Source organism: Mobula hypostoma, chromosome 25 (genome assembly GCF_963921235.1).
Source record: "Mobula hypostoma chromosome 25, sMobHyp1.1, whole genome shotgun sequence".
In the NCBI taxonomy this organism is placed as follows: Eukaryota; Metazoa; Chordata; class Chondrichthyes; order Myliobatiformes; family Myliobatidae; genus Mobula; species Mobula hypostoma.
In genome coordinates this window covers 13,592,289-13,606,094 of record NC_086121.1, presented here as the reverse complement: position 1 = coordinate 13,606,094, position 13,806 = coordinate 13,592,289, and the positions used below count along the sequence as shown (strand labels likewise).

The window sequence follows — 13,806 nt, the reverse complement described above, 5'->3', positions numbered from 1 at the left end:
GGAAACTATAGAAAGGGTGCAGAGGAGATTTATAAGGATGTTGCCTGGATTGGGGAGCATGCCTTATGAGAATAGGTTGAGTGAACCTGGCCTTTTCTCCTTGGAGCGACAGAGAATGAGAGGTGACCTGACAGAGGTGTATAAGATGACAAGAGTCATTGATTGTGTGGATAGTCAGAAGCTTTTTCTCAGGGTTGAAATGGCTAACACGAGAGGGCACAGTTTTAAGGTGCTTGGAAGTAGGTACAGAGGAGATGTCAGGGGTAAGTTTTTTTTAGGCAGAGAGTGGTGAGTTCGTGGAATGGGCTGCCGGCGACGGTGGTGGAGGCAGATACGATAGGGTCTTTTAAGAGACTCCTGGATAGGTACATGGAGCTTAGAAAAATAGAGGGCTATGGTAACCCTAGGTAATTTCTAAGGTAAGGACATGTTTGGCACAGCTTTGTGGGCTGAAGGGCCTGTATTGTGCTGTAGGTTTTCTATGTTTCTAAGGCTTGAGTCTAATAATAGCTGATCACAAGGTCTCAGTTCCCTTGTCACAGGGTCCAGTAATATCCTACCTGTAATGTCTCACCCAACAATAACTTAATCATGGTGCCTCAGGCATTTTTCTCCCTTTTCAGAGTGTCCTGAAGGTACCTACGGGTCTGGCTGCCGATACCGGTGTCACTGTGAAAATGGGGCCGCGTGCGATCATGTGAGCGGAGCGTGTAACTGTACAGCAGGTTGGCTCGGAACATACTGTGAGCGAGGTAGGTCCAGTGATTACACTCGGAAAATGAGTCAACTGGTGAGAGATAGAATTAGTGACACGAAAAGAATTGCATCTCGTCTTACCTTCTGTGATTGCAGATCTTAAGGAATAAATTGCCGTGTTTCAGCGAGGTGAAGATCCCCATAACATTGTCTTTCTTTCTTTCTTTTTCAATCTTGTTATTGGTTTCATAATGGTAAACATAACATAATATTGATACAAAGTTATTGGGATTACATTGTTATAATTAACATATTAATTATAAACCCAGTTGACACATGAATATTAAACCTCCCAATCGTACAGGATACAAATATAATATACATAAAAAATCATGAAAAGAGAAAATGTATATAAAAATATACCCCAAAAGAAAAAACTAACCTAAACAATGTTAACCAACTGAACTAAATAAAAAAGACGTGGGCTGTTATGTAACATAAAAAAAAAGAACCATTAGTGTCGTTGACTCCGCTCCTCTCAATGTATATTAAAAAGAAATAGAATAGGTTTGGGAAAGGTCAAATTACATCATATGGAAGTGTTGAATAAATGGCCTCCAAGTCTTTTTGAATTTAATAGAGGGATCATAAATAACACTTCTAATTTTTTCTAAGTTTAAACACAACATAGTTTGAGAGAACCAATGAAATGTGGTGGGAGGATTAATCTCTTTCCAATTCAGCAAAATGGATCTTCTAGCCACTAATGTAAGAAATGCAACCATCCATAACATTGTCTGTAGGCATTGGTATGGACTGTACGTAAGTGGGTGTTCATTTGCTCATGTTTACTCTCCAGCTTGTCCGGATGGATTCCACGGCCTGGAGTGCCGTCAGGTCTGCGACTGTCAGAACGGCGCTCGCTGTGACCATGTGACAGGATCTTGCTCATGCCCCGCGGGCTGGATTGGACTGAGCTGCAACCAGTGTGAGTTCACAGCTCTGCCCTTTCCTCAATTGTTCGTCATTCGGGATCTTGCTAAGGATCGTGCACATGAACCTGCTTCCTGCCAAAATAAACGTTGATTGCATTTTCCTGTCAATGTTTCCCAGAGTAACTTGTTATGTCACCATTTCCTTTTCAATTGACACAATGTGATTGCAAACATTAACTTCTGGATTGCTTTGTATTCTGTTTCTGAACTCGTCTTATGCCAAGGGCAGTGTCATTAACTTACTGACCTTTTTTCAATCTATCTATCGATCTATATCGATCTCTCTATCTATCTATTTTTCTATCTGTTTTTCAATTTATCCATCTATTTTCTATCTATCTATTTATCTATCTATCTTTCTACCCATCTATCTATTTTTCTATCTATCTATCTACCTGCTGAGAGATACAGTACAACAGGCCCTTCTGCCTCAGGAAGGCCGCACTGCCCAATTACACCCAGGTGACAAATTAATCTTCCAACCCTTACGTCAACGGACTATGGGAGGAAACGCATTCTACCCCCACTCCTCCCAGTGGGCTTCCTCCAGGAGCTCTGGTTTCCCCACACTGTCCAAAGACGTCGCGGTTAATTGGTCGTTGTAAATTGCCCTGTGATTAGGCTGGGGCTACGTGGGTGTGTCGTTGGGCCGGAAGGGCCTGTTCTGTGCTGTATTTCTAAAGAACATAAAACCAGAACACCTGCAGGAAATGGAAACCCACGTGGGCACGGGAAGAGACGACATAAACTCCTTGCAGATAGCGGCAGAACTGAGCCTGTATCTTTGGTTCTGTCAAAGCGTCACGCTAAACTGCCATGCTACTGTGCATATATATTTGTTAATCTCCCTTTCCTGTTCCAGCTTTGATCAGTAAGCTGGTTACTTCATGCCTATAAAGCAGGTCCTCAACATGCTAGCTATATACAGCTAATGCTGAACTGATTGACAGATAGCGACCATCAGGAATTAGACAGACTATTTACGGTCTCCAAGTCATTTGTTCCAATTTTCTCACCTCCTCACTGAGAATACTGTGCAGTTCCATGGGTGTTGAATGAAAACTTTCCACCCGATAGATGTAAGCCCAAATAGTAAATTGCTTGCAAGGTGTTCACTGGGACACCCACTGTGTTCACCTGATACCTCACTGAGTGGCCCTGCCTGCCTGAACACCTTCCTACCCAGGTGCTAGATCAACAGAAACAACAGGAATTCTGCAGATGCTGGAAATTCAAGCAACATACATCAAAGTTGCTGGTGAACGCAGCAGGCCAAGCAGCATCTATAGGAAGAGGCGCAGTCGACGTTTCAGGCCGAGACCCTTCGTCAGGACTAACTGAAGGAAGAGTGAGTAAGGGATTTGAAAGCTGGAGGGGGAGGGGGAGATGCAAAATGATAGGAGAAGACAGGAGGGGGAGGGATAGAGCCGAGAGCTGGACAGGTGATAGGCAAAAGGGGATACAAGAGGATCATCTATCTGGACTATTCCTCTTCTCACCCTGTCTCTTGCAAAAACGCCATCCCCTTCTCGCAATTCCTCCGTCTCCGCCGCATCTGCTCTCAGGATGAGGCTTTTCATTCTAGGACGAGGGAGATGTCTTCATTTTTTAAAGAAAGGGGCTTCCCTTCCTCCACTATCAACTCTGCTCTTAAACGCATCTCCTCCATTTCACGTACATCTGCTCTCACTCCATCCTCCCACCACCCCACTAGGAATAGGGTTCCCCTGGTCCTCACCTACCACCCCACCAGCCTCCGGGTCCAACATATTATTCTCCGTAACTTCCGCCACCTCCAACGGGATCCCACCACTAAGCACATCTTTCCCTCCCCCCCTCTCTCTGCATTCCGCAGGGATCGCTCCCTACACAACTCCCTTGTCCATTCGTCCCCCCCATCCCTCCCCACTGATCTCCCTCCTGGCACTTATCCGTGTAAGCGGAACAAGTGCTACACATGCCCTTACACTTCCTCCCTTACCACCATTCAGGGCCCCAAACAGTCCTTCCAGGTGAGGCATCACTTCACCTGTGAGTCGACTGGGGTGATATACTGCGTCCGGTGCTCCCGATGTGGCCTTTTATATATTGGTGAGACCCGACGCAGACTGGGAGACCGCTTTGCTGAACATCTACGCTCTGTCCGCCAGAGAAAGCAGGATCTCCCAGTGGCCACACATTTTAATTCCACATCCCATTCCCATTCTGACATGTCTATCCACGGCCTCCTCTACTGTAAAGATGAAGCCACACTCGGGTTGGAGGAACAACACCTTATATTCCGTCTGGGTAGCCTCCAACCTGATGGCATGAACATTGACTTCTCTAACTTCCGCTAGGCCCCACCTCCCCCTCGTACCCCAGCTGTTACTCATTTTTATGCACACATTCTTTCTCTCACTCTCCTTTTTCTCCCTCTGTCCCTCTGAATATACCTCTTGCCCATCCTCTGGGTCACCCCCCCCCCCGTCTTTCTTCCCGGACCTCCTGTCCCATGATCCTCTCGTATCCCCTTCTGCCTATCACCTGTCCAGCTCTCGGCTCTATCCCTCCCCCTCCTGTCTTCTCCTATCATTTTGCATCTCCCCCTCCCCCTCCAGCTTTCAAATCCCTTACTCACTCTTCCTTCAGTTAGTCCTGACGAAGGGTCTCGGCCTGAAACGTCGACTGCGCCTCTTCCTATAGATGCTGCTTGGCCTGCTGCGTTCACCAGCAACTTTGATGTATGTTGCTAGATCAACAGATTCCAGTTGTCCATAAAAGGTGGCAACTGTGTGCCTTGTTCAGGCACTACAGGCGGTAAGAGTCAGCAAGCGTGGAACTCAGCCATAGAGTCATCGAGCACTGCAGCACAAAAACAGACCCTTCAGCCCATCTTATCCATGCCACACTGCTATTCCACCCAGTCCCATTGACCCACATCTGGACCATAGCTCTCCACACCCCTCCCATCCACGTATTTATCCAAACTTCTCTTAAAATGTTGCATTCAAACCCATATCCACCACTTATTCTGGCATCACCTTCCACACTTTCACCACCCTCTGAGTGAAGATGTTCCCACTCAGGTTCCCCTTAAGCATTTCACCTTTCACCCTTAACCTATGACCTCTATTTCTTCTAACTTCAGTGGAAAAAGCCTGCTTGCATTTACCCTATCTATACCCCTCATCATTTTGTACATCTCCAGCAAATTTCCCCTCATTCTCCTTCCCTCTGGGGAATAAAGTACTAATTTGTACAACTTTTACCTATATCTCAAGTTCTGAAGTCTGTGTAAATTTTCTTTGTACTCTTTCAATCTTATTGATATTGTTCCTGTAGCAAGGTGACCAGAACTGTAAACAATACTCCAAATTTGGCTTCACCAACTTCTTACACAACTTAAACATTATAACTCAACTTCTGTCTGCAAAACTCTGATTTATGAAGTCCAATATGCCAAAAGCTCTCTTTGCAACCCCATTTACCCATCTACTTGAGTTACAATAAGCTTCAGATTGTCTGTGAAGTTGGCAGATTTCCATCCCTAAACTGAATAAATTTTGACAGGACAGTTTCACAGAGAGTGGTAAATCGGTGGAATTCATTGCCACAGGCAGGTGTGTGGAAGCCATGTCATTGGGTATATTTAAGGCAGAGGTTGATCGATTCTTGGTTGGTCAGGGCATGAAGGGATACAGGGAGAAGGCAGGAGATTGGGACTGAGAGGAAAATGGATCAGCAATGATGAAATAGCAGAGCAGACTCGATGGACAAAATGGTCTGCTCCTACATCTTATGGTTTTAAGGTCCTAACTTTACTAATAACACATTTTATTTCCATACAGTTAAAGCTGAGTTCAAATTTTCAATTGACCTAATGGGATTTGATCTCACATTCTCTGAGCTACAGCCATGCCAATAAAAAGAACTACTGTACAGTTTTACCCACCATTTATACTCATGTTAACCGTATATCTCATTTGAATTGTTTACAATTGGCAGCTGCACTTTCTGCTGCCAGAGCCCAAAGCTCTAGAATCCGTTCAACCTCACTTGCCTCTTTCAGCATACTCCTTAAAAACTGGCTACCTTAACCCCATAATCCCTGCATATGGTCCAGTATAATTTTCTAAAACCATAGAATCTAGAACAGTACAGCACAGGATCAGGTCATTCAGCTCACAGTATTGTGCCAAAATAGCTAAAAAGCAAATTAAAAAACACCCAAACACTAATCCCTCCTACCTACACCATGTCCATATCCCTCCATCTTCCTCACATCCATGTGCCTATACAAACATCTCTTAAAAGCCTCTAGTATATTTGTCTCTACCACCACACCAGGCAGCGCATTCCAGACATTGATAACTTTCTAAGTAAAAAACTTACCCCTCACGTCCCCCTTGAACCTAACCCTTCTCACCTTCAATGCATGCACTCTGGTATTCAGACATTTCACACCTGGGAAACAGATACTATCTATCCACTCTTTCAATGCCTTGCATAATCTCGTAAACTTCTATCAGATCTCTCTTGGCCTCTGGCACTCCAGAGAAAACAACCCAAGTTCATCCAGCCTTGTGTGATAGCTCATGCTCTCTAAACCAGGCAGCATCCTGGTAAACCTCTTCTGCACCCTGTCCAAAGCCTCAACATCCTTCCTATAGTGGGGCAGCCAGAACTGTATGCTATACTCCACTTGATGACTGACGATTGTTGTAAGGTTTGTACAATGCTAAAGTTGTCATTGTCATATCTGTAAAGCTGGGAGATTTATTTTGTGAGAGAGCGGGCTGTTACTCTGTGCCAGTCACCATCTGTGAAGCACCTTCAATTACTCCAAAAGACTGAGGTTTGGTAAAATACTGAAAGGCTTTTATTCGCTGTACAATACGACCTCCACAGTGAGTGTCTGCCCCTGGACTGAGGGGGAGGGGCAAGACGAACACCTTTATACAGGACTCTGTGGGAGGAGCCACAGGGGCAGTCAGCAGAGGGGTGTGTCCAGACAGGTAACCGAGTTACGACATATATACATGGTTTAGCACAATCTGCTCTGTTCATGCAGCATGCCCAGGACAGACCTACGGGGAGAACTGCACCCAGCCCTGTCACTGCGCCAATGGTGCCAGCTGTGACCCTGTGACCGGTCAGTGCATCTGTGCTCCTGGATGGATAGGAGATCAGTGTCAGGAAGGTATGTCCATTTCCACCCACCCCCACCTCCCACCACTTCCTAACCCTCGTATCATGGCATGGTCACCAGCTTGTGAGCTGGATCACAATAAATGCAAGCATGTCATTTCTGTAACTTCTTGGGTGCTCATTTTTGAGATACAGCCGTAAAGAAGGTTGGGGATTGGGTCAATAAGTTTGGGGCACTCTGCAGTCTAGGTTTAATGGTAAACGTTCCTCTGCAACCTAAATTAATGGAAAGTTCTACACCAGACTCCCTCTCCTCCTCTTTTCCCAGTTCCTCACCTTTTCTCCTCCCTTCCCTCCTTCCCTTTCTCTCTATTTCTTCTTTCCTCCCTCCCATCATTCTCCCTGTCCTTACCCCGTTCTTTATTTGACATACTCTCTTTCTGATCATGCACCTCTCTTCTTGGCACTTTTCTCTCTCTTCATCAACTGTTGTTCTCCCCTTTCTCCTGGCTTCCACGTTCTTTCCACCAGCATTTACTCACTCTCTTTTTGCACGTATCTCTCTCTCAGGCACTCCCACTCTTTCTCTTTCCCTTCACCTCCCTTCCTCTCTCTCTTTCTCTCTCATCTCCTCCTCCTTTTCCTACCTCTCATTCTTCCTTTCTCTCCCTTCTCAAATCCTCCGATGCCCTTTTTTTTTGTCCCTCCCCTCTACCATCTCCTCCACCCTTGGTCATTTACTAACTCTCATCTTCCTCTCGTTCAGCATGGTACCTGCTCACAGGCCATCTGCAGTTTTGGTTTTTCCTTTCCTACTCTCCTAGTGCCACCCATTGCCCTTACATCCCGCCAACTGACCCCCTGACCAAGTCTCCATCCTATGTCAATGGGTTGTCAGCCTGACTCGTGATTGCAAGGGACACCAAATGAAAGGAATGGGATTGACCCGGATGGGAAGGGGACCTGTTGAACTGTGGTCCCCAACCATCCAGGAATTCCCCGAGGATTCCAAAAAATGGACAATTCATTAGACTGCAGGGAGTAACACTGGGAAAGCTATCATCTCATTTGCTTTGTAGAATTTCAGATGCGTGAAGGGAAAGGCTGTCTAACTTGGCGGAGGGGGGGCAGAAGTATGTAGTTTTCATCCACATCTCTATTTGACAGCAAATTTCATGCTTAAAAAATCCATCAATTTTAAGATAAGTCCTAGTTAAACTCAGCAGCTCAGGGAGAATCTGTGGAGAGATGAAGTTTCAAGTTGAAACATTAAGTTTCTTTCTCCCCAGGTGCTGAGTGACTAGCTGAGTACTTTAAGCATGTTCTATTTTTAGTCAGATTTTCAGCCTATGCAGGATTTTGCCGATGAATAACATCATTTGTGGGTTATTCTTATTGGAGCCAAACAATGTGTCCAGGTTGTTGAAGCTATAAAAAGTGCTAGGCACATATATATAGCTAGGATGCCTAGGACGTTTGCACAGTACTGTATCTGTCAACGTGGAGCAGAGAGCGGGTTTGTAAATCTGGCAGGACCACAGGATGTTGGGAATCGTGAGTGTGAAGTGCCATGGGAGGGGTGTGGGACAGGTGGCAGAGAAGGAGTGCCAGGGTGGGGGGTGGGTAGCACGAGTGCAGACATACCCAGCCCTGAGACACCAGACAAGGTCGTTTGATTTCAAACAAGTGGTTTATTGATGTCTCTAATAATGTCTCTCCGGTGCTTCCCGCTCCCTCCCCTCTCCCTTCCCTTTTTCCCAACCATGATTCCTGTCTCCTTGGCCCCTTCCCACTCTCAGTCCATAGTGGAGACCCATATCAGAATCAAGTTTATCATCAATCACAAATGTCCTGAAATTTGTTTTTTTTTTGCTGCAGCGGAACAGTGCAACACATAAAGTAACTACAGTACTGTGCAAAAGTCTTAGGTACCCTAGCTATATACATGTGTCAAAGACCTGTGCACAGTAATGTATTTAATATTTCCTTGACCCAGAATTCCTGAAAATTGGATGTGTAGCACTCTTAAGACAAGCACAGAAACTGCATCCTAATACTATTGTTTGAATTTCCCAGCATGCTCCCCTGGTTTCTATGGTACCAGCTGTTTGCAGAGATGCATCTGCCAGAATGGTGGATGGTGTGATCACATCACAGGTCACTGCACATGCCGTGTAGGATGGACAGGAGTGGCATGCGAACTAGGTGAGTCCACAAGCAATCTCTGCTGGTCCTTGCTCTGTAATCTTTCGTGGCTCTGTTGTCTTTGATGGGGAAAATGGTGGAATCTAGCAGCGAGGCAGAACTAAACCATAGAGTTGGAAATGATGGAACAGAGTGATCATGGAGTTATGAAAGGAAAGTCATGTTTTGTTCATCTGTGAAGATGCAACTTGTAGAATCGGTTGGACTGTGGAAGGTCAGTCATTTTGTCCATCAAAACAAAGATCAGAAGTTTTCTGAGCATTAAGGGATTAGAGATACTGCTGAAGAACGGCATTGTGGTAGATGACTTGGGTGAACAGCAGGATGGGCTCGAAGGGCTGAACTTGTGACCTTATTTCTCACATACTGAGGGCAAGACTCAGAATCGAAGGACGTCTCTTAGAAAAGAGACGAGGAGGAATTTCTTTAGTCAGGGGGTGATGAATCTGTGGAATTCATTGCCACAGATGGCTGTGGAGACCAAGTCATTGGATATATTTAAAGTGAAGGTTGTAGGTTCTTGATTAGTAATGATGTCAGAGGTTACAGGGAGAAGGCAGGAGAAAGAGGTTGAGAGGGATAATAAATCAGTCATGACAGAATGGCAGGGTTGCCTCAGCGGGCCAATGGTCTATTTCTGCTCCTATGGTCTGATGGCCCATTCTTATTTTGTTAAGCTTTGGATGCTTTATATCAGATCAGGTCAGCTAGTAACGTACTCCTGATGTAACTGTCAGCTTGGGCTCAGCAAACTGCCACAAATCTGAATGTCGCATTGACTTAATCTGCATATTTATGATGTTGGTTGAGAATCACAGCTGTGGATTTGCATATTCTATCAACCAGAGACCTTCAAGAACAGGCTTCAACTTAACAAATCATCGGAAGGACAGAGCCTCCACTGCTGGACGGGAGGTACAGCAAAAAGCCCTGACCTTCTCTCAGCATCACCAGCTTGCGAGAAGATGAAGGAATTATCGGGAGAGATCTTTTTCAGTCAGTGCAAGAGGTCACTCTCGGCCAGAGTGTCGTCACTATGGCTGTAGCTCACTGAAAGAGCTACAAATGCTGCAGGTCAGAGCTAATGTAGCTATGTCAGCATCCGGACCTAGGTTGTTAGAGGAAATCAGGAGACAGGGCCAAAGGTTCACAGGAGTAAATGGTTGCCTTTCAGAATGAGGTTCCCACCTATGCTCAATCTGTGATAACATTTAAACAACAAAGACAAGATTTTCTTTCCTTTCTGCTCAGTGAAGTATGCTGTTTCCCGACTCAAACCAACTCCGACTGTTGACTTGGCGGCCTTTTCCCCAAAAATCCTCTTTAGTGCCGATTTCATAGATGCAAATATAAGTTCTGTAGATGCAGTTAACACTAGCTGTCTGTCCTTCAAGTCTTAGACATGCAATATCCAACAATTTAAACGCTAATACTGCATCAGGAAGTTCCATTTTGTATTTACACATGTGACCGTACTTTTGTACAAAATCAATGTTATAATCAAGCATATTCGTAGAACTGTCTCTGGAAATTTTGTCAGTCTGAATATGCCTTATAAATCTATTATTCATAAATCTCATATTGGGGTAGTGGAGGTATAATTTGTCCATTAGTGCTGATCACCCCATCCTTGACCAAGCTGTTCCACGATCTGTTATGAGTCAACATGATGCTTTCAGATCAGGTCATGCATAGCACATACCTCCGCCGCATTGCTCAGGTGTGTTTCCGGAGTACAGGGGCTAGCGACCCTAGTCCCTGTTCTATGTACTTGCTATCGCTGAGCAGCAGTGAACCATCTGATTGGCCTATCAGAGTTCTCTTTGAGAACTAGTTGACTTGATCAGCATTCTGATCTGGCTATTGTTCACGATTGCACTTAAAGAAAAAAAAATCCAAACCTTTTCTTTCTTCAGAAAAACAGTGCATTTATTAGCACATTCAAAATGCCATTTTTGCTCAAGTCTTCCACCAAAATTCCCATACCGATCTCTCTTGTTCATCCCAAAAGCGACAGTACAACTGCAAGAGCCTGTGTCTTATTCTCGAGCTCTGTAACCCGAGTCCAGTTTTATTTTTCCGGCTTTCGTAAGGCTTGTTCTCGTCGAATGCTGGCGGGATCCTTTCATTGATGTCCAAGCACATCCTGACCTGCCTAAGTGATTCGATCTAAGTTTAAAGAGTTAGTTCTGTCTGTGAGCCTCCAGAGGCTAATCGATTGATTAATTTACCATGAGTTGCCCTTGTTTTTAACAGAGTGCACCCCAGGAAGGTATGGTTTGGACTGCCAGCAGCAGTGTGACTGCCTGAATGAGGGGCTGTGTGATCATCAGAGTGGCGAGTGCTTTTGCCGCCCAGGATGGATGGGGGCGAAGTGTGAAACCTGTGAGTAAGATTTGCTCTCTGCTTCATTCAGTGCTGGGATTTGGGTGTCATTGGAAAGGCTGTTCTTTTGTTGCCCATTCCTACTTTCCAGAAAATAGCGATGGGGTAATAATTCTCAGGACTTAGGATGGTGGTGAATATTGGTAGCTCAGGTTGAGGCATTTGATGTGTTGTTCGCTAAGCTTAGCAATTAGCTTGCAGACGTTTCATCCCTCGTCGAAGTGTCATCTTCAGTGCGCAGTTGTTGGTGTTTCTCTCTGGGAGTACTGGTGTTTATATACCCCCCCCCCCTTCACTTGCCTCAGTCATGATTGGCTACCCCTTCAGCTGACCTTTGAATTCTCTTGGCTCGCATTTCTTTGGCTCTCTGACCCCGAAAAGGCACTGAGGATGACACATCGACTGGTGATGAAACGACAACAAGCTAATTGCCCAGCTCAACGAACGCTGCAACATCAATTCTCAGGCCTCTCTGTTTAATGAAATTCCTCCTAAACACATCACATAGTCCACTGGGCCCTACCTGTTCCTTGGGCCGCTTTCTCTGCACCCCCTATCCAAGCCCTTCATAGCTACAAAGATCTTGGTCAGGGTGGCTGGTCCGGGAGAGGAGCCGCAGATCAATTCTGATCAGCGAAACAAAAGCAAAAGCAAGTTATTGCATTTGCCAGAATCGTAAATAAAACCTGGGGGTGGGGGTTCATCCGTGCAAAGGGGTTCTGCAACTTCATCTTTCTTGAGTAATTTCAGATACTTATACCCTCTCCAGGCTGATCTTTTGTTCCTTATTTCTTCCCATCACCTCTTTTATCATTTAACCACTCCTGCCTCCCACTTACAGTGTACAGTATTCCCTTCTTCCTTGTTCCTTCATTCACACCTTAATTCTTGTTTAATCTGTAGTCTTTCCCAATGCCGCTAGAAGGTGCTTGACCTGAAACATTGACCTTACCTGAATACACTCAGCAAATGTAGTTTTTGCTTCCAGTTTCAAAGTCTAACTGATTGTCTAGATGGCTCCAATAGAAGTTAAGAACAATTCAGCTCAAGAAAGTCTCTATGTTCCACATATATTCCACATGAACCTCTTATTATCACTGCTTTAAGATCGAGTGCTATTTTCTCAATTCACTTTATGGAGTCGCAAATTCTACATTCGCATCATTCGTCAGGTAAGGGATTATTTTCCTGGAAGTGTCATTGTCCTTTCCGTGGCTGTCTGACCTTTCCTGGGTCCCAGAACCAGACTCCCTCATAAGGCTCTGTTGTTGGAACTGCACTCTGACCCTGGTGCCTCTCTCCCAGCTTGCCCCAGAGGAACTTACGGAGAGCACTGCGAGGAACGTTGTGATTGCGAGCACGGAGCATCGTGTCATCATGTGACGGGGATGTGCCAGTGCACAGAGGGATGGAGAGGGAGACGGTGTGAGAAAGGTCAGTGATGGTCGTTGTGCCTCAGTTATAAAAATTTAACCCTGCAGCTTTCATTTTGACGCTGAAATAAAGGCCTGTTTGTTATGCTTGGGTTGGGGGTTATGGCGAGAAGGTGGGGCAGAGGGGTCTGGTGAGAAGGGGTTACTGAGGGAGAGGTAGGACAATGAAAGTGAGGAAAATGGCGGGGCGTAATCTAGTAGGATTGAAAGACGTAATGGGGAGATGAGGATTGAGGATTATGGCAAAGAGGTCAGTTTGTGGGATCAAAGAAAATGGCAGAAAGATGGAGAGGTAGGATCAATGGGAGGGTGTCAATGGGGATAGAGTGGGATTCAGTGGGATCAAGGAAATGTTGCAGAGGTGCGTCAATGGAATTGACCTGTAGGTTGGGGAAATCAGAACGAAGGAAATGGTGGGCAAAGGATCAAGGGGTAGTCAGTTGAAATTGAAGGAAATGGTGGAGAAATGGGACTGGAATTGAAAGGCAAGGTGTGGAAGTAGGGAGGAGTGATGAAGGGAAATGTGAGGTGGCAGAGAGAGATTGGGAGCATGGTAGCGATGCAAGACAGTGGAATTAAGGGTCTGGTGAGGACTCGCTTGGAGTATTGTGAGCAAGTTTTATAACATTAGAAAGTTTTCGACAAGAACAGGCCAAGAGTGAGGGGCAGCCTCATTGAAACCTTTCGGATGGCGAAAGGTCTTGATAGAGTGAATGTGGAAAGGATATTTTCTCTGGTGGGAGAGTCTAGGACCAGAGAACAAAGCCTCAGAACAGAGGGGCAATCTTTTAGAACGGAGGTGAGGAGGAATTTCTTCAGCCAGAGAATGATAAATCTGTGGAATTTGTTGCCACGGGCAGCTGTGGAGGCTAGGCCTTTACGAATATTTAAAAAGGTTGACAGATTCTTGACTAGTCAGGACATGAAAGGATACAGGGAGAAGGCAGGAGAATGGGGCTGAG

General features: G+C 45.4%; 1 protein-coding gene across 4 annotated transcripts in view; it reads left to right on the top strand.

The window, feature by feature from the left end:
* LOC134337716 (multiple epidermal growth factor-like domains protein 6) overlaps nt 1-13,806 on the top strand; it is a 456,826-nt gene that overhangs the window by 405,909 nt on the left and 37,111 nt on the right. For all 4 annotated transcript variants that reach the window (XM_063032924.1, XM_063032923.1, XM_063032922.1 and 1 more), the window contains 6 exons: nt 624-752; nt 1,556-1,684; nt 6,745-6,873; nt 8,898-9,026; nt 11,283-11,411; nt 12,717-12,845. In XM_063032924.1, the coding sequence (XP_062888994.1) occupies nt 624-752; nt 1,556-1,684; nt 6,745-6,873; nt 8,898-9,026; nt 11,283-11,411; nt 12,717-12,845 (774 nt within the window). The remainder of the gene's footprint in view (nt 1-623; nt 753-1,555; nt 1,685-6,744; nt 6,874-8,897; nt 9,027-11,282; nt 11,412-12,716; nt 12,846-13,806) is intronic.